This window comes from Hippocampus guttulatus, chromosome 16 (genome assembly GCF_054856545.1).
Source record: "Hippocampus guttulatus isolate MCC_2025c chromosome 16, RoL_Hgut_1.0, whole genome shotgun sequence".
NCBI lineage: Eukaryota > Metazoa > Chordata > Actinopteri > Syngnathiformes > Syngnathidae > Hippocampus > Hippocampus guttulatus.
This window is the reverse complement of record NC_141276.1, coordinates 12466667-12494636: the sequence shown is the minus strand read 5'-3', so window position 1 is coordinate 12494636 and position 27970 is coordinate 12466667. Positions and strand designations below refer to the sequence as shown.

At 43.4% G+C, this 27970-nt stretch overlaps 1 protein-coding gene across 2 annotated transcripts in view; it reads right to left on the bottom strand.

The window, feature by feature from the left end:
• Positions 1-998: 998 nt before the first annotated feature.
• adcy9b (adenylate cyclase 9b) overlaps positions 999-27970 on the bottom strand; it is a 42773-nt gene continuing 15801 nt past the window's right edge. Inside the window, exons 2-10 of one of the 2 annotated variants that reach the window (XM_086132380.1) lie at positions 16441-16592; positions 11687-11797; positions 11363-11619; positions 11142-11244; positions 9058-9266; positions 8233-8392; positions 7966-8108; positions 6159-6182; positions 999-5110 (exon numbers count right to left, since the gene is read on the bottom strand). In XM_086132380.1, coding sequence (XP_085988506.1) covers positions 3811-5110; positions 6159-6182; positions 7966-8108; positions 8233-8392; positions 9058-9266; positions 11142-11244; positions 11363-11619; positions 11687-11797; positions 16441-16592 — 2459 coding nt within the window. In that variant the 3' untranslated portion in view covers positions 999-3810. The remainder of the gene's footprint in view (positions 5111-6158; positions 6183-7965; positions 8109-8232; positions 8393-9057; positions 9267-11141; positions 11245-11362; positions 11620-11686; positions 11798-16440; positions 16593-27970) is intronic. The other variant, XM_086132381.1, reaches the window with a different exon arrangement.

Sequence of the window (27970 nt, the reverse complement as noted above, 5' to 3'; positions counted from 1 at the left end):
CGGCTGTTGATTCCTACGATACAAAAAGTTTTTTTTCTTCCCAGCTAGACTGTGGGGGAGGAGGGGAGGGTAAGGAGGGGTGAGGGGGGGCGTGCATATGACGTCATGACGCAAACCTGTGCCCACCGTGCGTCACGTGGACGCAAGACTAATTGCCGCCGTAAAAATAATGAAGACTGTATTTCGAAAATGTTTTATTGGCGTAAAAAAAATAAAATAAAATTAAGACGCATGTTCACTTTTTCTGTACCTTTGACTAACTACACTTTTACAGCTCAGGAAAAAAAATTGATTCCCCCCGCCCCCACCAAAAAAACAGACATTTTTCGTATTTTGAACAGTTCTCAATTTACAATATTTGTATTTGAAATTGGAGAGTTATGCATCGTATGGGTGTACGCCAAACAACAATCGTAAGAAAAATCTAATTGACAAAAATTAATTTCGTATGCTTTTGAGACAAATACTGTACTGGAAAAAACGTCAATAATGCTATACATAATATTAATAAAACATTCCTAATAAATAAAATACGAAATATGCCATTGCCGGTACTTGAAAATAACATATTTGCCTATGTGTCCAGACGAACCTGTATTCATACTAGCACTGCTGAGGTACACTTGTAACCGAAAAGTGGCTCATTGTAGGTATTATAAAAATAAAAACTCTTCACAAAGCACAAATACATAAACTAATAATCTTGTATTTATGCAGCCACAACATATTTAAAATAATGGACTTTTAAAAATGGTTGACATGCCATATATTAAAGAAAGTTATAATAATAATAATAAGAGATTTTATTTATAAGCGCCTTTCAAGACACCCAAGGACACTTTACAATAACAAAAAACACAAATGACATTACGTTAACATTACCTTCTTTGGCACAACAAATAAATGCACCAATACAACCCCCCCCCCAAACTAACAAACGAAAAAACAATCCAACAACAGTAAGTCATAAAAATAAGTGTCGCAGTCTCTTTGCACTGTTTACATTTAGAAGGGCCTTTATTTGGGTGGTTAGGATTCTAGAAAAAAAACGAACAAACTGACAAAATATCTGACAGATGATGGAGGGAAAAATGCTATAAATTATTACAGCTAAATAAGTGAGTCCCTTTCAAAACACAAACACAATTTAGCACACTATAAATTATTTTGACATTGGTAAATAGCTATTCCTTTGTTATTCAGTACATGCGCTTGTATCAATAATATAAAATGTGCAGATACAATACAATACAAAGTCATACTCAACATACAGAAAAACTGAGTACGGGTATATACCATGCACTCACCCAAATCAGATACGCAGAAAACGTTTTTTTCTTTTTAATGCAGACGAGACGGCGATGACACTCTTTGGCATCAACATTTCCCAGCATGCCACTACGCTGGCTCAGAACACTGCTTACGTCAAACAACAAACATCTTAAATCTCATGTTTGTTGTCCAAGAAGCAAAAAAACAAACCAAAAAAAACAATGAAATGGAAACAAATTACCCACTTAAAACACTTATTAAAATATGATGCTAATGACTAATTTTGAGTTATCTGAAAAAAAAATGTCAAAATTAATAAAGAATAGAGAAATATGCACTTTACCCAAAACTTACTGCGTACTTCTTGGATCACTGCTGAAGCGTACAATTACTGTGGTAATAAATACGCATTTGGGTGAGAACTACAGTATGTGCTGAATACTGTAGCACCAAATCCCTTTGACTCCATTTGCATTGGTGCGCTCAAAACTATGAACTAGAAAAATACTGTACATCCAGGACATAATAGAAGGCAAAGGGGGTATATGACAAATCAAGTTAGCTGTATGGCTCGCCTATGTCATGTATTGCGTATGTTCACAATGACTTATGTTAAAAAAAAGGCACTACTTAAATACATAAAACATTTCCATCAGTTACTTAATATAGTTAATGTTGGCATAGACAGAAAAATTAAAGGCACAAGATACCCACATTAATACAAAAAAAAAATGTACACCGCAGAGGGCAATTTCAAATAAATCATGACAAACTGGAAAAAAAAATTCTTTTGATAACATCAATAATTTTGGTTAGCACTGCTTGATTATGTTTAGACAGTCTGATTTTCACTGTTCATTTGTTTAGCACATGAGCACACATTTCGTTAAATCAGCCTAACTTCAGATCACACTGTGGAAACTTTTTGGGGCTTTTGTTTCTATTTTGCAAACACAAAGGAAATCTGGAGATGAGATCCAAACCCAGAATATCAAAACTGTGATGCGAATTACTATACATCAAAAAGCATATTTAGGGTAAATGTCCCACAAGTGTAAAAACTAGTTTGGGGGGGAGGAAACTAATTATGGATGAAGCGAAGTGTGAGAAATTTTTGAAAATTTGGGGTGATTTGAGGACTAGGGGTAGCATTTCAATGGACATCAGAATTGTACGTGAATAGCAGGGGTCCAAATGTATATTTTACATGTCAAAATTGTCATTCCAGTACAGAGAAAATTGGTGCATGACTGTGGACTGTACAAATTCGGGGTACATCGGAATGAAACTCCATCGTCTTACAGGTTTTTTTGTGACTTTTGAGGCATGTTTTTCCAGGAAAGTTTCTGAATAATAAATACTTTTAACTTTTACTTTTGAGGGTGCATTGTAATAATAACAATAATCCTACAAGTAAATCAATGATGTACGGCAAGTTAAAACATAATGCATCCAGCGTCTATGTTCTCAATAAGAGCAACAGAAGATTCACAGAAGCATTTCAAGGGTTACCACAATAATAATAATTGGGCAGTTGAGTTTTGCTCTAATCCAAAAATCCATTCAGTCACTCTAAAATGTGTAGTTTCCTGCTTCACAGAGACAAGAAAGAGTTTCAGGCAAGCGTTTCAATCTCACATATTAGCTGAGAGAGACTGCCATGTTACTGGGGGGGGGGAACGACAAAACAGAAAAAAAAGGAAACATTAAGTGACATATAAAAGAAGGTTTCTAGTCCTTCCTTAGCTTTTCATCTGATCTTGTTGCAACGGACGTAAAAACAAAACCCACACGCCATGTATACTGTACATGCAGTTACGCACACTCAACATGCAGCTCCACCTCCACGAGTCTCTTAACTCATTCACTCCCAAGGACGTTTTTAAACGTCTTGTCAGACTTGGTCTAGAATAGCCTGGTACTGAATGAGTTAAACAGCTTTGGTGTTTTCACGACGAACAAAGAAAGCATTTAACTCTTAGAAATCGTGTAGCACTTTCTGCATGTAAGGTCAGCTGGAGATAATCAAAGGCAAAGTGTCGCCGCCCCCCCCCCCAAAAAAAACAACAACAAAACTTGTTAGAAAGCAAAACACTGATTCATCTAAAGCATTTTTGTTCCCTTTTAAGTGTTTTTGGAAAAAAAGGCTGAGTCTAGAAGTTCTTCTATTCTAAAGGCACTTAAAAGAAGACAGATTAAAGGTAGAGATAATCAAGTATGCGGTTCGTCATATCACTCTCTTCTTTGGACTTGGCACAAGCCGTTAAAATTGTCACTCGCTCAAGTTTCCAGCATTAAAAAAAAAAAACAGGCTTTACTTTGGGCTTTTCCATACTGCGGTGCTTCAAATGCCAACTGTCGGCTGGAAGAGGCAAGCGCAACCGACTGCAACTTTCAAAAATAAAATAGGAAGGCAAGCTCCCTAATATCAAACATGGAGTATTTTTCAGCAATCAGTCCTCGGTGGACTTTATATGAAAACGGAAAAAGGTTCCCCACTCCTGACTGGCATGCTTGCGATAAAAGCTTCGAAAATGCTTAGAGTCTGTTGGAATTCTGGAGTTTGTCCTTCTGGGACGCTGCCGTCGCATTCCGGGTCGGCTTTACCGCCACCGAGACGACGAGTCGGCTCTTAGCGGCGACAGAGGGTGGTCCCTCCATGTTGTCGACGTGCACGGACGTCAGGCCGCTGTGTGAAGCGGACCGCCTGGCGTGAGAGGCCTGCGCAGAAGGGCGCCATTGAAGCCCGTCGGCCCTCTCGTGACAAAGGCCCGTTTTGGCGGAGGATCCGGCACTGGCGCTGGGCACCATGCTGCCGCTCGCCGCCGCGCTGGGAACCATGCTGGCGATTTCGTCGGTGGGCGAGCGTCCGATGCTGCCGTCCACCTGCGCCCGGATCTCCGGGGACACGGACAGCTGGTATTGAGGCACGGGGCCGCTGTCGCCGCATTTGGGGTAAAGGAAGGTCTTCATCTGTCCTTTCCCCTTGACGTTGACGGTGCCGCGGTAGTCAAAGTCGTAGTCCATGCCGCTGAGCACGCAGTAGCTCTCCTCGCTGACCTGTACGCGGCACTCCACGCCCGTGGTGTCCATGCGAGAGGCGATGTTGACCGTGTCTCCCCAGATGTCGTACAGGAGCTTGGTGGTACCGATGACGCCGGCGGTGAGGGGCCCGTGGTTGAACCCGATGCGGAGCTTGAAGCCGAAGCCCAGCATGTTCTTGTTGAAGTCGTCCACCACGCGCATCATTTCCAGGGCAAAGTCGAAGAGCGCGCGCAGGTGAGCGTGAGGATGGGCGGCATCGGCGCACTGCTGAGCGTTGAGGCCCGCCGCCGCCATGTACGTGGCGCCGATGGTCTTGATCTTTTCGATATTGGCGAAGGCGGGCGTCCGCAGCAGCTCGTCAAAGTCGCCGATCAGCTCGTTGAGGACCCGGTAGCACTCCTTGCCGCCTTCGTAGCTTTCTTCATAGAATTCGCTGAAGTTGACGATGCTGGCGAAGATGACGCCCACGTTGTCGTGGTTCTTGGAGTAGCTCTGCGTGACCTTCAGCTGCTCCGCCACGTGAATGGGGATGATGTTGCGCAGCAGCCAGTCGGCTTGGTCCCTCATGTTCTGGATCTTGATGCGGTGCTGGTCGGCCTCCACGTTGCCGTGGTAATGGAGACGGTAACTCACCTCAAATTCCCGGTTGAGGAACCAGATGAGGAGGAGGAGCAGGAAAAAGGCCACACAGGCCTCGGGGCCTAGCAGGTCTTTGGGGAGGACAGCGTCTCCATCAGCCTGCATCTCGTATTTGACAGCTGAGCCGTTGCCGCCGTCGCTCTGGTTGTCTGACCTGCGGCAGACACAACGCTCAAAGTCGCCTTAAAATCTCAACCTACATTTTAAAAAAGATTCCATAAAAGTGTACACATTCATTCCAAACAGTCTTCTTATTATTGATGTTTGGTACATATACCGAAAATGTCAGGGTTCTTTTTTTCTTTTTTTGGTCCAATCAGATTTCAGTATCTGTGTACTGCTACATCAATCTACTCTGACTAGCGCTTTCAGAATAATATTGGATTTTTTTTGGATTGGATACAACTTTATTGTCAAATGTGCATACAGCACAGTTTAAATTTCTTCCCTCTCACATAAAACAAGAGGAGCCACTGCGGGTGTCCGCGCCGCTATCAAAAGAAATATGTGATGCCTGATGTAACTTTAGCAATATGAGCAATGGGAACATTTTGTTCAGCCAGTCAGAGTTCAGATTCATCCTCACAGGGCCACAGTGCTGGCCCTTGATGACGTCTACATTTTTTCGGCATCTGATTGGTTGGTCAGAGCAAAACTTGTGAAAGACAACTTCATCTAGGAAAGCAAATATACTCAATCGGGATCTGCGGTGAGTATTAGTAATGTATCTTCATTTCTTTTTTTTTTTTTTTGATCATGCCGTTTGCTTAATATTGATTCTCAACTGCTTTAGCTGATGTACGGTACCGGGCACAGTTTTGTGCTGTGGGAGCGGCCTAAAAACAGATAAGTTTGCAAAATTTAGAGAGTTTCCTGTGTATGGTAAAGAAGTATGAGAATAATAAGAAGCATTGCAATTTCCATTTGCTAGCCGATTGCACAGAACATATAGATAAACAAACAACCATTTACTCACATTCAACAAATAATTTAGAGTCTTTAATGAACAATTTTTGAAATGTGGGAGGAAGCTCGAGTGCCCAGAGAAAATTCATGCAATTACAGGGAAAATAGACATACATATTCCACAAAGGAAGACCTGAGCCGAGATTGGAACCCAGGAGACGCAGACTTGCTACCGAATGCATCGTCGGTTGTCAATATTTAACATGTGTTTATAATTTTAAAACAAACAAACTTACCAGAAAAAAAGATTTGCAGCAACTCTAGAGGAAATAAAACATACAAATTACACGTAAAAAATGGGTTTTTATTGGTGCAGCAGAAGCGCAGGAGCATGTTTGATTTCTACTTGATTTATATGTGACTTTTTGCTCATGTTGATGACTGAGAGTGTCCACCAATCAATAACACTGCACTTTTCCTATCCTTTTATATTATGATAATTTTACTTTTTTAGAAAAGCGATTCGTTTTGAACGAGTCTGAAGTTGTATCATATCCTTCTCAAGATAATGAAATGACCATACTGTTCAGCATTAGTTTTTTGGAGGAGACTGGAACAGATTCATGGCATTTTCATTCATGTTGACATGGAAAGATGATTTGAGATACAAGGGTTTCGGGTTACAGACGATATCAGCCATCCTTCCATACATCCATTACCGGAGCCGATTATGGACCTCATGAATGTTGCGGGCGTGTTGGAGCCTATCCCAGCTGCCAATGGGGTACAACCTCAAGTGGTTGCCAGCCAATCGCAGGGCACACATAGACAACCATTCACGCTCACGATCACACCTAGAGACAATTTAGAGTGTTCAATCAAACTCATGTGCATGTTTTTGGAATGTGGGAGGAAACCGGAGTACCCGGAGAAAACCCACGCAGGCACGGGGAGGACATGTAAACTCCAGAATCGAACCCACAAACTCTGCACTGTGAGGCAGACATGCTAAACAGTCAACCACTGTGCCTCCCTACAACATAATAATAATAATAATTATTATTATTATTGGGCGGCCCGGTAGTCCAGTGGTTAGCGCGTCTGCCTCACAGTGCAGAGGTACCGGGTTCGATTCCAGCTCCAGCCTCCCTGTGTGGAGTTTGCATGTTCTCCCCGGGCCTGCGTGGGTTTTCTCCGGGTGCTCCGGTTTCCTCCCACATTCCAAAAACATGCATGGCAGGCTGTTTGGACGTTCTAAATTGTCCCTGGGTGTGAGTGTGGGCGTGGATGGTTGTTCGTCTCTGTGTGCCCTGCGATTGGCTGGCAACTGATTCAGGGTGTGCCCCGCCTACTGCCCGAAGACGGCTGGGATAGGCTCCAGCACCCCCCGCGACCCTAGTGAGGATAAAGCGCAACAGAAAATGGATGGATTGATGGATTATTATTATTATTATTATTGGTGGTGTGATTATTATTTATTCAATTATTTTGCAGACAAACACATTAAAACACAGGTGTCATACTCAAGGCCTGGGGCCCAGATGCGGCCCGCCACATTATTTTATGTGGCCCCCCCCGAAAGAAAATCATGTGTGTCAACTTGAATGATCCTTGCTAAAAAAAATGTACTGAAATGTCAAATTGTCATGTGTAATTAATGACGTTGAGATTTTGCAATCATTTTTTTACCCTTACAAGTAATAATGCCATAATGCGAATAAACATTTTTGTGGTTTCACTATCATAACGGCCCTCCGAGGGAAGACGTAACTCAAAAGTGGCCCGTGACAAAAATGAGTTTGACACCCTTGCATTAAAACATAAGCCAAAGATAATGGCTTTGAAAAAAAAAATTGACAGCCTTTCTTTCTGTTGTAAAGTTTAAAAAGTCCTAAAGCACAGATGTGTATTGTAGAAGAGTCAAAGTTCTACTTGTAAATCATATCTTTTCTTTGTAAGCGTTTTCTAAATTAATTGGTTATCGAATTTTCTTCTGTCAAATATCCCGATTGGCCTCGATATGGGTTGGGTCCAATTAAGTATATTTGCTAAATTGGTGGACAATCAGAGTTCACTTTAAAATTTTGGCCAACTTTGTCTTACCTGCAGGGAGATGTGAAGAGCAGTGAAAGAAGTGCCAGTCCAACTAGAGTTGCTAAACTTGAGCGCATCCAGTAGCTGAGCTGGCAAGAGTTACAGAACTGAATGATAGCAATAATGACAGCACAGCAGATGAACATAGTGAACTGGAAGAAAGGGGGTGAGGGGGGCAAAAAAAGAGAATGATTATTTGAATTTGGCACACCACTTGCGATGACAACGCGCCTGTCAAGTGGAGAAAATAAAAGTGACGACAGTTTTATGCCGCACCTGAATGGAGTGATGCATATCACAAGTGACGTGGGAGAAAACCGCCAGAGCAGGCAGGGACACCGTGACGGCGCCGATGAGGTGACGAGGCATCCAACCCGACACGGCTTTCATCAGCATCCGTGTGCACTTCAGAGCGCCGTCCAGGTAGAACGCCACACTGGGAAGGCGAACAACGGGAAGCGAAGAACACTTTGATCGGTGGAACTGAACGTCATCTGTGGTTGTCTCCGATGTTAAATTCATCAGTGTTTATTCGACTTGTTGGACCCAGAGAGTCTAAAATAAGAATTCAATATATTGCCTGTCTGTGGATGGAATAGTGTCGTGTCAGTGGCCAAAACTGACTGGAGTATTGCGCCGGTGAGTGATCAAGGCAGCCGTTGAAAAACATAACCACACCTTCCACCCTATATAGATATTGTGATTTAAAACAATACTTTATCATTATATAGGTAAACCTACATGTGGATGAACCGTGTTGAGTCAGTGGCCAAAATTGCATGCGAGTGCATAGCACACAATGTGTCCATTGAATGGGGTCTTTCATCCATTCATCCATATATCAGTCTATCTGTCTTATCTATGAAAGAATCAATCCATCTATTTCCTGAAAAGATTTTCTATCAAACAGACATAAAGGCTGTGTTGTATCAATTATTTTGCCTTCAACTTTCATGGAAACGCAAAATACAACCCACATCTCAACAAGTGAGATTTGGCAGTTGTCTTCCCCCTTAAATTTCGTTTGAACAATCTGCAAGCATTTAAACCACATACTTCCCATTTCCTCATTCAGTAACATTGTACAACGTGTTTTCTCACCGAATAGCAAACAAGAGTGCCAGGGCCTCCAGCAAGGCAGCCGCGGCGGTCACGGTGAGAGCCGGTGTGGGTAGACTCATCTGGGAGACGATGGGGTGAAGGAAACAAGCCAGTGACAAAGCCAGAAACACCAAAGAGCACAGCAGCATGTCCAGGAAAGAACTGAACGTTGGGCTGGCGAAAGTCTGTGTCGATGCTGGGGCCTCCACCTGCAACACACCAAAATCCACATAGAAAATTAAGTCTGTGTTAGGCGGCCCGGTGAACCAGTGGTTAGAGCGTCGACCTCACAGTGCAGAGGTACTGGGTTTGATTCCAGCTCGGCCTCTCTGTGTGGAGTTTGCATGTTCTCCCTGGGCCTGCGTGGGTTTTCTCCGGGTACTCCGGATTCCTCCCACACACCCCCAAAAGATGCATGGCAGGCTGATTGAACACTCAAAATTGTCCCTCGGTGTGAATGTGAGCGTTGTTCGTGTCTGTGTGCCCTGCGATTGGCTGGACACCGGTTCAGGGTGTCCCCTGCCTAGGGGGCACCCTGAACCGGTTGCCAGCCAACTACTGCCCCAAGACAGCTGGGATAGGCTCCAGCAAACCCCGCGACCCTTGTGAGGATAAAGCGGATCGGAAAATGAATGAATGAATCTCTGTGTTAAGATTCACTCATTGGACTTGTGCGGTCAAAGTGCACTTCTGATGTGCACCAGCAGGGAGCACTACGGTCTCACAATAAAAGTGCCGCACTTCTCTCATGTCCTGCGGGATATTTCTCTGCCGCAGTCTTGAGAGATTCGAAGGGCACAAAGCCACTGCCAAATACGATCAGAAGAAACGGGGAAAATTTCGACGCAATCGGAGCTTACAATTCACAGAATCACAAAAAGACACCGCGTGTCTTTGACAGCTGTACGATTCATCAGTCCAAAGACAGCAATGCAAAGCACGCACATAGTGGTTACAAACATGTCTGTGCATTCATGACGCATAACACCAATACTCCATTTCAGGGTGACAAGAAAATAAGACTGTGAACTCCCAAACTTTTGGGCTGCAGAAGTGATTTCTAAGGGTTTAAACACACAAGGGTATGGACGCCTCAGCAACCACCTGTTCTTCAACAACCCCAAATCAATACTCCACATCTTAAACACACCTAGACAGTGTTTTCAAATTTTGAAGCATCTTTGCATGTTTAAAAATGGTGGCATTAAAATATTTTCCCTGTCTCTCTATAGAAAGGGGGCGTGGTGCTTAGATCGTTTGGGGATGGCTGCTCTGTGGTATCTCAACAATCTTTATTGTTGATACACTGTACACATTGGACTGGAAGGATTACCAAAGCATTTCTTCAATGTGTGTGTGTGTTTGTGTAAGAGCTGTGGCTGACAGCAGCTTTTGTGTGAGTGAGCCCCCCACACACTTTTCTCCCGGATTGTACTAAACAGTTGAAAAGTGAAATGGCGATTGTGGCTGTCCTTCCTCACGTGCTCTTGGAATCTACAAGTATGCCATCACAACCCCCAAAATATGAGACACGTAAAAATCTGTGGATAGCAGTGGCGTGAATTATGAATGAATTTATTTGCAATTTTATTCCCTAATTTTCCTATTTGCTGCGATTGGCTGGCAAACCGGTTCAGGGTGTTGTCCCACGCCTACTGGTTGAAGACAGCTGGGATAGGCTCCAGCACGCCCCGTGATCCTTGTGAGGATAAAGCGGATCAGAAAATGGATGGATGGATGGATGGATGGAACTCTCCAATTTGTTGTCTGGTGTCTGAGCCAAAAGAGCATCACTGTGGCGCCACATTATGTCAACTATGTTGAAGTGAATTGGTACGCTAGACAAAACACACAACCGACGATTGTGTGGTCTCTGTTGGCAGTTCTCAACATTTTCTTTTGGGGTGGGGGTCATCAATTACTTGTAGATTTTTGCTATTCTCTACAGTTAGAGAACACGGTATCGCAAGGGAACACCGAACCCCAAATCCCCTCAAAATGGGCTCATTTTAAAAGCAAGCATTTGTCAAAATCTGATAAGAAGCGTGGGTCTCGGGACGACCTTTGCAAGGAAACAAACGCACCTCCTCTTGGTAGCTTATCTGGTAGGCAGACTCCAGGCTCTTATCCAGGAAAGTGAGGCACAGTTTGTTAATGGGCGGTCTGTAGAAATAGTCCTTCATCAGGCTGTCAGAGAAGGACAAATCGGTGCAAATTATCTCCAATGTGCCCTCCGTAGAGAGCAAAGTGACGTTAATGACGCGCATTTCTTTCATGGCCTCGGAGGCTTTTTGCCTGTCCTCACCTGTCTCCTTTAATGACGTCCACAAAGTGGGCATCGCTTCTCTCCCGGAAGTTCTTGGAGCGCAGCGGGATGAGCGCCGAATGGTCCATGCCCAGGGACCCTCCGACCCACGTCTTCTTCTCCTTCTCCTGCAGCATCTCGCACAGCGACGTTTGGCTATTGTTAAGAGGTTCCAGCCGGGGACTCAGCAGGCCGTTCAGAGCTTTTGAGCCGCGGCCCGCAGATACCCCCGTGGAACTCTTCAAACCCAAAATGTCCTGAGGAGAGACATTAAAAGAGCTCCGAGGCTATCTTCACAATAAACAGTCGAACTAGCAGCCTAACCTTGCCGTTACTGGTCTTGTGGTCTTCATGGCAGCCGTTGTTCACATCACCTTCCTCCAGCACCTTCTCATCCCCTGGTATGAGGACGACACTGCAGGATGGACACGGAGGCTGCAGGGAGGTCGAAGAGTAAAGAGATGGAGGCTTTAATTTGCATTTGGTGAGCCTGCCTAACTGAATGTTAAAGGTTGGGGGAAAAAAGTCATTCTATCCATAGGGTGAGAGCCTTCACCATACTTGAATTCATCTGACAGACATCTGACAGTTGAAATGCTGCGGTAGATGCTGCTGTTTTGGTTGGTGATAGGTTTTGAAAAAAGAAATGAATGATGAGGCTACTATTTGGTTCATTCAGTGCCATTTGCTTGCTCTAACGCTCTCAAAATCAAAAGAAAAAAAAATCCAACTTTAGATCTGGTGATATAGATATTGAACAACTCAAAATGCGAACAGGCCCAAATAGGCCAACTTTTTTTTTTTGTATGTTTTATTTCTACTCGACCTCCCGATTGGCGTAACGGCACTGAAAGTTTTTAAGCATACAACCGGAAAATAATGAACTCGAGTCACGTCTACCATGTTGACACCAGGCCCATTAATGTGATTCATCCAGAAATTGTATTTTAAAAATGAACTTAATCATTAAAAAAAAAAAAAATCAACAACTTGGGTGACAGGACTGAGCCAGATATTAATTTCCCCAGTCAAAGTCGATATATCATCCACTATACAGGAAAAACAACGGAGCGAAGTTCCTCTTTGGCCTTCCAGTACCTTGCAGAGGATTTGGATGATGCAGCTTCTCATGGACCATTTAACTTGTGGATTATCCCCCAAATTTTTTAAGAGAGAATAATGTTTAATGGTATATATTTTTTATGATGGAGTAACACAAATATATGACTTGAATTATTACATTACATATCATCGGGAGGAAGCTAGAGTGCCAAACTCTAATTTTAGGAAGCCTAGGCAACCAGTGTAAAATTTCGAGTGGTCAAGGTAGTTTAAATCAATCACTGAAATTAGTTCAATACTTTTGCTTCCAAAAACAAGTGTTACACATCTAATATTACGGTGTATTTGTACATTTTATTTCCTGGGGTCACAAACGGTGTCATGTTCCTGTTCTTGTTTTCCCCAACAGGTGGCAGACTGGAGCCCATCCTGCTGTGTGCACACCTTCTGCCAATTTTATCATTAGGCAGCCATGTACCGTACTGGCCCGAATATAAGACGGCCCTGATTATAAGACGACCCCCTCTTTTTCAAGAATCAAGTTTGAAAAAAGACTTTTTGAACACCAAATTATTTTTTATACAGAAGATAATTACAGTACATCTGAAACAAATGATTATAACAATATATTTGAGAGAAAAAGCATGTTATTTTGCCTCATTCAAATCTAAAGTGCAATCACATTCGTAAATGAATGGCTTCTGGTTTTTGAAATGTTAATTACATCATAACTTCTCCTCAGCTGCCGGTTAACCTGGCCGATCTTCGACCCACTTTTCTCCAGTTGGTCGCTACGTTTCTCCATTTTCTGTTCTCTCTTCTATTATTTTTTTCTCTTTTCTTTCTTACCGCTATTTTTTATTTTTCTTCTTCGTGCTACCGCTATTTTCATTTTTATTCTTTGTGACGGGTTCATTTTGGCCTGGGGAGTCAAGTTCAGCATTCGCTTCAATGATATCTGGCGCCATCAAGCGTTGTGAATGGGTATAATGTCTCGACCCCGAATATAAGACGACCCCCACTTTTTCAATGCAAAAAACACAGTCTTATGTTCGGGCCAATACAGTATTTAATGACCAACAAACTTTCAGCAGTTTGTCGGAGTATTGTTGACCTTGCTGTTACTCAAGTGATCATTTTTCGAGACCCCTTGCTCTCGTCATGTTTTTTCTGGTTCTCTGGGTTCTATGTTTTAGTAAGTATAGTCTTGGTTTCGTTATTTGTTCTTGCTTCACGTGAATTGGATTCTTGGCATTTCGTTTGGTAGTCTCGGGTTAATTTCTTCCTTGCCTTTTGCAAGCGCTTTTGGTAATAGTATTGTTTTTCTTTACCTGGTCACGATTTGACCAGCGATTTCTGTTTCTACTTTCTCGATGCGTGTGTGTGTGAATAAATGTCTTATCTGGTGTCTACCATTCTGGGATCCTAATACATTATTCGGTTTGTTTCGAAGCGTGAAAAATGGCACAGATTTCACGAAATGGTTGACCAGCTTTTTTTTAACGTCCCCCCCCCCCCCCCCACCTCCTGATGGGAAAAATGAGCTGCCTATTTGCGGGAGGCATTCGTTTGTTGAAGTGAATGACTACGACACACAGCATCTGTTAACAGTCGCGGCCACTATTTGTGGAAATACTGCATTTCGACTCCATTAGCAGAGAAACATGGACACCTCATGTATTTGGATGACCATGCCAGCATCTACTTCATTCAAGCTTTATTCGGCCCTTTCATGCGGATATTCGTCCAGTACTTGAAAATCCCCGGGTGTCATCCTTGAGATTGAGCCCTAAAGAGTATAAATCACCATAGAGGGATGGAGGTCATCGAAGGCTGCGCAAGACTTCCTTTTCCCCCCAGCATGCCTCCAACTCATTAAACTCATTCAGGGGCCCCCTGCTGACTTCACAGTCCCGTCAACCTCCGTCCTGCTCTGATAGCGCCGCCCCCGCTCCTCCACACCCAAAAATTGAAACGGAAAATTGAAGCGTAGCACGGCGGGAGTGCACACAAGCACAGGGGTGAATATTAAAAGCAAAAGATTCCAAGATCCCTTTTGGAGATGTGTGCGCTCTTGGAATTCAAATGAAAAATCGAAGTTGAGAAGGAACGAGCAGGATGTGCCCAGGCTCGTTATAGCATCGAAGTATGTTTTCGCAACCGTAGCTCTTGTGCTGATTGTTTTTGAAAGCAAGAAACATATTCATCTTTCATATAACTAAATACAAATTCAAACAATTTACTCTGTAACGGCACACAATTTGCTTCAAGGAAATCAAGTCATGTAGAGTGAACGCTCGCTATATCACAACGCTGCATCACTGTGATGCATTTTGTAATAATCTTAAACATTTCATCATCTTAATATTCATTGTTCCCACAGAGTTGAGAGAACGTGTGTAAGTGTGTGTGTGTCGCTCCTCCGCAACAGTATATTTTAAAGGAGCAGTGGTTTCAATATACAATGGTACCTGTACTTATGAAATGAATTGGTTCTGGAAGAAATTTCTTAACTAGGTAAGTAGAGATGTGTTTTCCATGTAAATGCCCTAATTCGTTCCAAGTCCCCAGCCCCCATTCAGACAAATGTTTCCTAAAGCATAAAAATGCATCAAAATATTTAACACATAAATGAGAGTTGTGCATAGTGTAAAAAACAAAGAATAAAGAATAAAAATAATAGTCATTTAACTTTTAACTGTGTCCCCACCGCTTTTGGCCCTCTTTAGTTCATGTTCTCTCTCAGAAGTGGTTTTTGCCTGGCGTTTTGGAAAGAACTGATCCAAGGACATTTGCTTTTGTCGGTTGTTAACAATCCTTCGGAAAATGTCCAAGGCAAACATCAGCATAGTGAGTGATCGCCCGACTGGTGAACACTTTTTCTGGATGATTCACATTTACGTAAAACTATCAAAACACTTCATGGCCCGAGGGGTGAATTACGAGGATGCCGCATCGACACATCTATCGAACTACACACATAGACACATGATGTAGAGGTCCCTCTTAGACAATGGGATGCCAGGATGATGCTCTGTAATAGCCAATGGCAGAGCGGCTACAAGTATGTTACGTTCAGGAAACTCTGAGCTGCGTGTAGCAGGCCATACTGTATTTTTACCTTTCGTATCTTGAAATTTCTTTCGTAACAAGAGGCAATATTTCCCTTTTGAGACGTTTCTAACTTGAAAATATCGTATGAAGAGACGTTCGTAAGTAGAGGTACCACCGTACAATGTATCATTATTATTTGATCCTTTTTGTTCTTTTATTATGGTAGCTACTTCCCTGTCTATGGAGTTTCTGATCACACCACTATGTTAGCAAAAGCCTGTCAGACTTTCTTCAGGTGAAACTATATGGCTCGGATGACCGTACAGATCTTTAAATATACTACACTGTTACATTTTATTTTGCTTTCTGTGTCAGACGGGCAAACAAATTCGCATCGATCTTGTAGCAATTGCTACCGGGGCGCTAAACACGTGTTCTCTGTACAGCACATGTACCTGGTCAGCTGTCACATTCACATTTTCTGTCGGCAAGATCCCTATTGATTTCAAATAATCCGTTCCCCAAGATCCTGCCAATCTTTGCATTGAGTGAACACTGTCATCTGCCATCGTGTTTCCAATTTTTCATGATTTCATCGTTTATGGACTCTAATGTAGACTGCTGCTGAGGTATTCATGGAAAATTGCTTTTGGATCCCAACGTAAAAAAAAAAAATCATTAGCTTGCTCAGACCCAATATGATAATGGAAATGGCAAAGGGCTATCTAGTTCTTATTCAGTCCCCTTAAGGGAAGAGAATTGTGTATGCAAACACATTATTCAAGCCTCTGCAACACCCACATAAGCAAAAACTAATAGATGGGTATCCAAGAAGACTGTACATGCAGCTTCAGTATTGTAATTCAGGCGAAGAAGTGAAAAAGAAAAATCCTACATGACAGATGCTTCCTAATTTTCTTCTGAGGTTTTATTATCATCATTTTTTTTTTCATCCCACTCACCAGGGGTAGGCTGGAGGCTGACGGGGCTCCATCAAATGAGTGCGCTCCCTGTGAGCAGCACCTCAAGTCGGCGTGCTCAGAGGCCGACTGGGAGCAGTTACAAGGAGGAGGCTTCTCCAGTTTCCTTCCAGAAATCAGGTAGGTCCTCAGGCCTAGAATGTTCCAGATGAAGAGATGTAGTGGTTTGACAGTATATGGGAAAAAAAAGCCAGTGTTTGCCACCCCTGTTATATGCCTTCATATATCATCACACAGTAGATCAATACAGCTGTTGGCTCATTGCCATTTCGTATGTGTGGCATATGGTCATGCAACAAAGTCTATAAATATACATGAACACAAGATTAACTCCAACTGTAAGACCACCCACCATCACTTTATCATCATGTGTTGGATGTGAATGACTAATGAGAACTAATGGCGTGGTCCAAAATGGAAAAAAAAGTAATAGATATGTTGATTTCTCAATATCTATTGTTTTAAAGCATTAGCGGTACTTGCCATCCCTTCGCATTTTTGTATTATTATTATTATTTTTTGTCGTGAATGACTCGGCAGACAAGTTACACACACACACGCACACGCACACACACACACACACACACACACACACACACACACACACACACACTTGCTCTTCTATTTGTGTCCGGGAACAGAATGAGCTTTAGGTCACTTCCTCATTTGTTTCATTGCACAATCACAGAGTTAAGAGGCTCGACCCAGCTCGATGTTGACCAGCACAACATTTTCCATCGTGTACCAAAGACAGGAAAAATGTTCATATTTGGCCCAAGCTTCTGGATAGTGTAATTGGATACAACATATATTCCATTATTAAATAACACCAAAGTTCATGTGAGGTGCAGGTATTAATTTTGACGCCATCTTAACCTTCTTGTAGACGTACTGTTGAATAAGACAGTTTTTCTTTTAGAGAGGACCACATGGCACTTTATCTTCTTTTTTAGGTGTGAACTCATCTGAAACTTTGGACATTGTCATTGGACAGTCTTGAACTGACTGCGTCATCCTGGCTTTTGTTTTCTACATGGAACGATGTGTGCATCCATTGAAACATTTGAGGCAGAGATTGTAATCGGATTATCTGAGATATTCAATCAATAATTTGAGTACTATTACCCCGCCCCCAATTTCATTCAAACAGCATGCAGGCACACGTGGGATTCATACTGGAGTGACCATGAGAGCATTTGAGACCTGTGTCGTCCCCGGTCTATCAGCATACATTCATTTCCGTCACTCCCATGAGGCATGCCCATATGTATTTTCGGTAAGCACTCGGACTATTCTAAACAGTAACACCCAGCTTCCAACTTTGTGAGAATAAATTGGCCAAAGTCGTTTTTCAACCCCAATTACACACTGAGAATGACCTAAAAACGAAGATTGTGAGCAGGGCTCTTTAAACCCCAATATCAAAAGCATCTGACGTCACCTCACAGAAACCCATTTTCACAGGCACACTCTAAAAGCAAGTGTTTCCGCAAGTGTGGAAGCTTTTATAGAGTCGCTCCAAAATGGGAGCCTGCAGAAAGCTGTGCAGGTTAAAATAAAACGACCGGTACCATCAACCCTCACAAAGCTGCAGTGTCTGTCTGGGTCCCTAAAAAATGCCATCTGCTACAGGGCAAAGTGTCACATTACTTATGCCATGTCAATATTTCATACCTCTGCAAAAGGAAATCTAAAGTTCTGGGCTCATAAAAAACAGACCTGAAATAATGCATGTAAGTCTTCATCCCTTAACACACGGGTCGGCAACCCAAAATGTTGAAAGAGCCATATTGGACAAAAAAAACCAAACAAACCCAAAAAAGAAATATGTCTGGAGCCGCAAAAAAATTAGAAGCATTATGTAAGCCTTACAATGAAGACAACACATGCTGTATGGATCTATATTAGCTATATTTGCCTACTATCAAAATGACTAAGTTGGCTACAAATACACAATGAGCCTTCATGATTAAATGTTGTTTCCCTGCAATGGATCCTGTAGAGCAGGGGTGCCCAACCTTTTTTTTACTTTTCTTTAGGCCACTAGGGCGGCGCTAAAGAGCCGCATGCGGCTCTGGAGCCGCGGGTTGCCGACCCCCGCCCGAAAAGTTACTCAGAGTCTCTGTATATAACCGGGGCGAAACAAAGTGTCTATTTTACAAAGTTACACCTACGTACACATCCCTGCGCAACTCCTCAGTTGAGGAAGGAAGTGAGAGAAAGGTACGAGATAATACACGAGCATCAATGGGACGCCCACAGCAGCATTCCTTCCTCCAACCACCCACACGTATCATTAAACCCGCAGCTAGAGGGGGGTGTACTGTGGAAGCGCAGCATTGCTGAAGACAGGTCGATATCCAGGAGGATGCGGATTAAAGGAGCGAAGAAGGTAAAGGGCGGCACCGGAGAGCTAATTCCCCGAATCGATGATCCACAATGGCAAAGTAGACATGAGGAGCATTGTCTCAAATATGGAAGCAGACAGACTCTTGTCTACTCACATAGACTCATCCAGCCAACTGATTTCATTAAGCATGTACGAATCATCTTTATTGGCTTAAAAAAAAACATGGAAGTTATTTGTCTCTGGCAGTATGAGTATTGCAGTAACGAGCAATTATGTCAAAGACGTGTCACATAAGTACAGAGAGCCTTTACGTCAGGGGTGCCCAAACTTTTCGGATCGAAGATCTACTTTTCGATCAACTAACCTCCCGGGATCTACCCTTACCGGCACACACGCGCGCGCGCGCACACACACACACACACACACACACACACACACACACACACACACACACGCACGCACATCATGATGAGAAACAGCCTGAAACTGAGGCATGCGATGCACTTTTGCAGCCTGTTAACTATCGTAGCTCACACGTACCGTTTTAAAGTGCTTCCCTGGACCCTCCTACATTCCAATTCTTTGCCCGTGCCCTCGGTGAATTGTACACAAAGCAAACTCTGAATGAGAATAATGACGATAAAAGATAGAGCACAACAGCTCTGATCACAAGCTGCAATTGCAGACGGACTGCTGAGCGCTAACAACTTCCGGTGACGTAATCACAAGCCACCGTAAATTCAAGATTTACCTGCTTTATTTTATTTTTTAAATATTTTTTGGGTGAAAATGAGACTGATAAGATGATTAGGGTGCAGCGTACATGAACACAAAAAAATATGTTACTAACATGTACAAAGACACACAAATTGTTGTTTGTTTTTTTTCTCCTCGACACTCTTCGTATCTACTTGGGACCTGTCTTAGATCTACCGGTAGATCAGGATCGACGTAATGGGCACCCCTGCTTTACGTCATGTAAGGAGAGCGTTTGTGCTGAAGACACCAACCAATGACAATGACAACTATGCAAACGCAGGGCCATCGAGCAAAGACAAGGTGACGTGCACTGCGGTCACTGTGAGACAACTTTGAATGTGCAATGACGCGCAAAGACCTTGAGCACTTCAAAAGTGTTAATGCTGTGGTATATTGATCAACGACAGTCACACAAATACTGTATGTAGCGAGCTGAAGCTGCAAGAATCAATACAGGAGATGTACAAAAGTGGCAAACATTTGCAAGGTGCTACTATGGAATTTTGAGTCAACTGTTTCGGGAACTAATGGCAAGAGGGAAGAATCTGCTGGAATGTCTGCTTTTCAGCAATTCTAACTGTCCGTTGCAGTGGGATTTTGACCTTTTTTGTGGCGCCACCAAACCAGTTCGAACCAGACACCCTCCATGACACGCCGGCATCGGCACAAGCTCGTTGGTTACATTAAGACTTTTGCCATTTTTTTTCTCTCTCTTATTTTTTTCCTCTTAAAAAAAAGAGAGCGAGAGAGAGAGAGATTGCTCACAATGCGAGCAAATTGAGCAGTGTGTATATGAATAACTTTTGCATGTTTTGCTATCAGAGATGGTTTGGTCAATTAGTCACTGATCAAAAACCGAATTCATCACACATTTATTGAGCCAGAGCAGTCACTGGATGGATGAAAGGAAGTGGAAAGTTGATGCGAGTGTGTGAGCCCTTGCGCTGACGCACACTCTGAAGCCAGGCCTGGCAGGGGGAGCTTAATTCAACTCTGCAGGGGTAACAAACGTGCTCCAAAGCTGCCTGGCGTCCATGTTTCATCCGCCTTAACAGAATGTGAAAAACCTGAGGAAGTCCATCAGTGCGTTACTGGTTGGGAGGGAATGCATTGGCATGCACAGTAAACTGTGGACCGGGTGGTATTTCGCCTTTGGGCCTCTGGGAGTCAAGAACTCCGTTCTCCAACAGCCTGCCATGGATCCTGAGAAAACTTGAATACGGAGAAGAAAATGGCCAAAATTCCACGGCACATTATGCATCTGATAAATACAGTACATAGTAAAAATGTAGATGAAGGGATACAGAGTGTGCTCTGTTGTAACTTTCCACCAAGATGAACCAAAATCTGGTGAGTTTAGATTCATTCAAGTTCATTTATATAACCAACATACTACAGATGGAAGGATGAAGAAAAACAAATCAATGAACAGACCATTACTCAACTCCACGCAGTTCCATTATCTTGAATGACTCAAATGTGCCGACCGTGCTGAGTCTGCCATTGTTGTTTCAGTTATGACACACTCATGCGGCACTACACCAAACTTAAATGCAAATGTCTGAAGATTTTACAGAAAAACATTTTGAGTGATGGGCGGCCCGGTAGTCCAGTGGTTAGCACGTCGGCTTCACAGTACAGAGGTACCGGGTTCGATTCCAGCTCCGGCCTCCCTGTGTGGAGTTTGCATGTTCTCCCCGGGCCTGCGTGGGTTTTCTCCGGGTACTCCGGTTTCCTCCCACATTCCAAAAAACATGCATGGCAGGCTGATTGGACGCTCTAAATTGTCCCTAGGTGTGAGTGTGGGCGTGGATGGTTGTTCGTCTCTGTGTGCCCTGCGATTGGCTGGCAACCGATTCAGGGTGTCCCCCGCCTACTGCCCGAAGACGGCTGGGATAGGCTCCAGCACCCCGCGCGACCCTAGTGAGGATCAAGCAGTTCGGAAAATGGATGGATGGACTTTGAGTGATGACCAGGGATGCAATAAAAAGGGCATTTGGACCCCCATGGTTTGCAGATGTTAAAACGCTGTTGGTATCCAATTCTGGTCACATATCAGACATCCGCCGTTTGAGAAAAGTTACTGATTTTTGCTCCCATACTTCTTTTTCTCAAATACTTACACTCGGAGCACTCCGAGTTTGCATTTTTACTCGAAGGCCAGGAACAAAAATTTGGGTCCACTTTTATGTAATCACTTTGTTCCATTGATCTTCTCCTACAGACAGACGCCTTTCTGACAATGACTGAAGTGCTTTTTCTGCCATGGGTGCCACAAATTTGTCTGCATGCTGCCCGGCTAACCGAGGACAATCTCGTATTTTCAAACCACCGGGTGGCGGCTGCAATTGCCAAGCTGTCAGTCGGTAAATTGTAGCTCTGATCAACTGGTCTGAATAGTCGCCGTAAGACGTTGTTGATTTCCTCCGGGCCCAACATCATCTGAATACAAACAGTGCTCGGCATACCTCATGACAGTGCGGAGGAAGGTCAACTTCACACCGTTTGTTCGTATCGATCAATTCTGTGTTTTTCCAGCTGAGCCTGTGATGCACGTTTTTTTTTGCGAGTTTTTCACCCATGACAACCATGAGCTAATTGAAGAGGATCATGAGAATCAAGGGGAAATCAATGAAGAGGGTGACATTAAAATTGAAGAGATGAAAGTTTACTCCTTACTCCACACAAAAAGATAAATCATCGTCACATTATAAGTATGAATCTATTTTAAGGACACGGTCCAGTAATGTGACTGTTTAGGTCAAAGGTGTCAAACCCAAGGCCTGGGGCCCAGATCTGGCCCGCCACATCATTTTATGTGGCCCGCAAAAGCAAATCAACCAAGTTAACTTCCATGATGCTTGCTAAAATCTGTACCAAAATTTCAAGTTCTCATATGTAATAAATAGGCATGTTGAGCTATTGCAAGCATTTTCTTCTTTTACATTATTACAGAACCTTGAACAACAGGGGAACAAACTACTCTACTTGACTTTTGATTTCAAAATCTATTCATTGTGTACTTTATATGTAATAATACAAGGAGGTGATTCATAATGGCCCTCCGAGGGAAACTGTGACTACAATGTTGCCCGCGACAAAAATTAGTTTGACACCCCTGGTTTAGGCAGTACAGACAAAGGAGTCTGGTCGAATAGTTTAATCAAATGTTATTAGGTTTCACGGGTAATCCAAAGTCATTTGGGCTGGGAGTTAGTTTGGACTTCCTTGCTCTCATCAGTCCAAACGAATTTGCTCTAAGCCTTGGATCCAAGGCATTTGATCGGAAGGCTAGTTCCAACAGTGCAGATAGATAAGGACAGTTGTGTCTCGCACACTGAGCTCAAATCCGAGCCGCTTTTGCTTGCGTGGCTTTTCCCCGGTTGGTCCACCAACCTTTCCAAAACAGACAGCTTGTGAGTGTGAACAGTTATTTGTCTGTACAGGTATGCACTCTCATGATCCTGTCTTGTTTGCTTTGTATTTTCAGTCTCCAGCTTCAGAGTGGGCATTCCCTCACAAGTCGCACTTGTCTGGAATCTGGCCTCGTTACCTGTCGGCTTTAAAAGCCATGCCATGCCAACAACTGGTTGTAAGATTAGCCTTGCTCACAACTGTCTCCAAGTGCCTAATTTTCGAGGCGTTGTTGACATTTTTCCTCATAGTTTCCCTGTTAGTTCATAGTGTTTTTGTTCTTGTATTCTCACTTTTGTTCATTGTGTATTGGATGTTCTTGTCCTTTAAGTTGACAAGCAATTTTCGGTTATACCATTCTTTGCCTTTTGCAAGCGCTTTTTGTTTGTTCTCGCATTTTCCAGGTTCTTTGTTAACCTCGTCCTCTGTTATAATTTGTCGGTCTTGCGTTTTTGTTAATAAATATTTTTGTGATCAAAACTTCTTGCCTGTTTCTATGCTTTTGGAATCCTCAGAAGCTGACATGCACCTTGTTATTGATTGCAGAAGTGTCCTGGATGAATGGCGTAAATTACACGAAGTCACCGGGGGTAGACTCCAGCTCCTCCGTGAGCCTGAATTGGTAGTGCTCCAAAATGGATTGATACTTGCTCGAGATTTCATTGGTTCAAGGCTCCATCTTGAGCCATTTGACGCAGGGCTCAGTCCCAAGACAGTTCCCGACAAAGTCAGCTGCATGAACACAGCACCATTCTGTCTTCCTGCCCCAAGCCCATTCCCACACTGATGATACAGCATCAGGAGCATTTTGGCTTTCAAGATCTTCCGCAAGCACACTTTGACAAGACCTGATGGGAAATTCGGAGTTGAACAAGCTCTCCGGTTGACGTCTCTTGGCATTAGATCAAAGGGTTCACAAATTCCAAGGAAGACTTTCGTCACAAAGCTTGCTACTAGCGAATGCAAATGTCCAGTGGCAGACAGGCTGAAGGAAAGTGTTTCAAACGGTCAGGGCTTGAAGGAGCGATCAAACAGCAGTCTTGTTCGACAAAGCCCGCTGTTTTATCGACGCGCAGCAATTCCCCCTGACCTCCTTCCTATGCGGACTTTGTTACAGTATATCAATTGTTTGATTTCCTGATTAACCATTTTTACAGTTCTAGCTGCAAATATAATCAGGAATAAAGCTTGATTGTATGTGTGAGAGTATTTTTCTCCCTCAGCATATGTTTAACGCTTAGCCAAAAAGCTCCTGGTTCTTTATCACACTAACAACAGCTTTCGTTTGATATGAACAGCCAAAGCTATGTATCCTGGGGAAATTTATTCTCAAAGCAGAAGAGGACAACAGCCAGGGACGCCAAGCTGACAGAACTGCTTAAATCAGCACAAAAACAAACAAAAACATGTCGTGCCCTGAATCATCTGATGATGGCAGGCTTCTGCAACAGGCCGAGATACAGGAGCAGAAGGGCAGTGGAGCAGGTGGCACGGAGAAAGAGGGGCATCTGGCCAGTTGGCACCCTCTCCTTTGCACCGGGATGGGATATATGGAACACTGTAAGAGGAAAAGCAGTGAGAAATCTGCCTTGTATGACAGACACCACTGCGCTATGGTTCACGGCGGAGAGAGATATTAGAATGGAATTTAGGTGTGATTGAGCAGTCACTGAGTGAGACACGAGTGACAAAGTCGAATGACGCAGGGAAACAGCGGTAGCACTGCAAGAGGAGAAAAATTCCATCCTGTCAGAAGGCATTGAAAGATACGTCTGCATTTTTTATAAGAACTCAGCAGGGGACTGTCGTTTCTGACAGCCAAAGAGGTGCGGTGAGTTGCCATGACTATCCTTAGTCAAGACTGATCCGGGGGGATGAGCATTGACCTTCAGCTTTATAGCTCCTGCTGGGCCCAGCTTCTTTGGTTCCATGGTAAGCAGAATCATTCCCAAACTCAGATGTCAGAGGACATCAGGCACAAAGAGACATTTCAGAAGCGAGACAGCCAAAACAAACCCACTGAATGATGCACAACGGGGGATGCTTAACAGTTTTCTCCTTTTACTACCTGTATGAACATGCCTTTCAACAGACTGTAGACTAGAGGGAACGAATGTTGCTACCTTGTGACCGGGATGTGAGCATCTGCATCAAACCGCAAACGGATTTGCAACAGATGATACCAAGACTATAAAACCCCCATCCGTAAAATGCCAAATGCAGAACAACAACACTGCCCTAATTTTACATTTTTGCCCTTTTAAAAAAAGTTAATTATGTTTGAAGGGACACCTTCACAAGTGACTGAGAAAGGTTAAAGGTGAACAGGCATAATTTCTGCCTGGTTCCCTCATGTATTACCACATTGACAATAAATCATAGAGCTGTGCCAAAACAGCTACACACTGTATTCGCCGTGTTGTTGCTGCTCGAGTGTCCTTGAGCAGGACCTTGAACTCTTAATTGATGACAGCCTCCCTTTGCATAAGTGTGTTTGTGGCTGAATTAGAGTCTGCGCTCCAAATTTCTGTAGCGTGTCCTCCCGTGACCAGTAAATGATATTTTTCCCGATTCAAAAGCATCGCGGTAGACCTGCATTACATTAGGTGCTTCTGAGAGCAAAAACGGAGACAAGCTCAAGAGATTATATTGTCGATGTCATGTTGATATCACTATTATTTTTCGGTTCATTATCCCACTTTGCGATTACCCTACAAGAATATTCAAATTTTTGCAGAGCCACTCAGTGTTTGGACTGTTCCAACTCAGAGTTTCGGAAAACAGTATAATACAATGGCAATTCAAATCAGTTGCAAACTAGCCATGCCATCAGGCACACGCTCAGCATTTTCGCTGCAGGATAACAGCAGCGTGAAGACTAAGTCATTCAGCGGCCACAAGAGTAATGTACACACTGTGGCCAAGCTAATTTGATCAAGGCTAAAAGACTCTCTTCTTCAGACAGCCAGAGAGGCAAGATGCTGCAAGGTGACCTGACAGTTGGCGCTGTGTAAACACCACTTTGGACAAAGAAACAGAAGGAAAAGTCTGGCTTGGGCTAAAGGAAAGTGCTTCCGAAACTCCAGAGGCAGATCAAGACCCAAATTTGATACTGTGTTCCTTCTTGGTGGGCTATTATAATTTAAGACCTCAGAAGACAAGAATGTCATGACAATCATGACAATTGCACACAAGAATCCATCCATCCATCCATTTTCCGATCTGCTTATCCTCACAAGGGTCGCCGGGGGTGCTGGAGCCTATCCCAGCTGTCTTCGGGCAGTAGGCGGGGGACACCCTGAACACAGGAGAAAACCCACGCAGGCACGGGGAGAACATGCAAACTCCGCACAGGAAGGCCGGAGCCGGGATCGAACCCACGACCTCTGCACTTTGAGATCGACGTGCTAACCACTCGACCACCAGGCCGCCTGTTTCGCTACTTTTCAAATTCAACTGCCTGCGCCGCCAATTCTTTTGTGTGCGACCCGATATCCAGTCTGCGCATGATCTTAAAGGGCTCTTCACTGTGAAGTATTGCCACGGCTGACATCATACCGAAAACTCATTCCACTTGCACACTGAATCTCATTTGCCTTCCCCACTTGTGTGAAACTCCTCACCCGTGCACACACATCTGAATGCTAATGCCCACCCCCCACCCCCACCACCAATTTCATCTCATTCATCACCGTCACCATTTCTGCATATCGCCCAAGTCCGCACTCCATATTTGCAAAAGAAACGAAAGGTTACAGCATTTGCCGGCGGGGCATGTAATTACCTATATTTTCCCACCGTAGTCCAAAGGAATCCATAAATGTCAAACTCTAAATGGAAAAGTGCAGTTGGTGGAGAATGAATTTCAAATTCCTCGGGCGGTGCCCACAAGCGAACAATTCAATTGTGAAATTAATGTGCATACGCCGTCCTCAGTTTCCGATGGCGTCCTACGGTGACCTGAATCCGTCATCCTCCTATTTGTCACTTAGCTATGCTGATACAGCCGTAAATTAATAAGTAATAATTTCGTTCATATTTACATCAAAAACATTCTAGGCCATACATATACTTAAAATAATCAAATGGTAAAAAGCAGTAACTGACGGTAATTTCTCATGTTGTGCATGATGTATTGAGCTTTGCGGAGAAAAATCCTTCATTGCGCATCGTTTGTAACCTTAAAATGTCAGAATTACAATTTTGATATGAAAAACACTTTATGCCAAAGGGGGTGCGGGCGACACGTCGGCGCTTGTCTGCATTGGTACCCCATTAAAAGAAGAACAGATTGATTAAAGAAGTTGAAGCCAGCTTTCCCAATCTTGTACTCAATGTTGCTCCTCACTCAGATGGAGGAAGAGGCTTCAGCTTTGATTTGACAAAGACATCTCACTGTATAATTAAGCAGTTGCTGCTGTCACATTGCAAGCCATTCCCCTGCCAGACTTTTTTTTGTGTGCATGTGGGTGAAACAAACAGCTGTAAATCAAGTTCTCTTCTATATGTTAAAGAGACCCAATTTGAATTATGAAAAAATCATTCTGCCTAATTTTCCAAGGCGGTTTCCTGTGTGCTGGTGGGAAATGCGGGCACATTTACGACTCATATTGTCGATTGACATCTTGACAAGGCATGACGGATCGTAGTTTCAAATCCCCCACTTAACGTGGCAAAAATGGCCGCTTCAAATCATTATGGCCAACTTTGTTGTCAGGGCTTGGGTTGTTTTGGAGACTTTTTCGTGCCTCTGAATTTCGTGTCAATCTGTAAAACCGCTTTGGTGTTTGAGCCTCTTTTCATATGGAGTACCGTATTTTCACGACTATAAGGCGCCATTAAAAGTCTTAAATTTTCTCTAAAATGGACAGGACGCCTTATAATGCGGAGCGTCTAGTGTATGCGCTGAGTTCCAAAGCCTGACTGAGAGCACCTCTGGCCGACACGCTGTTTATATAGAGAAAAGGCGGAGTGAGTGACGACAGGCAT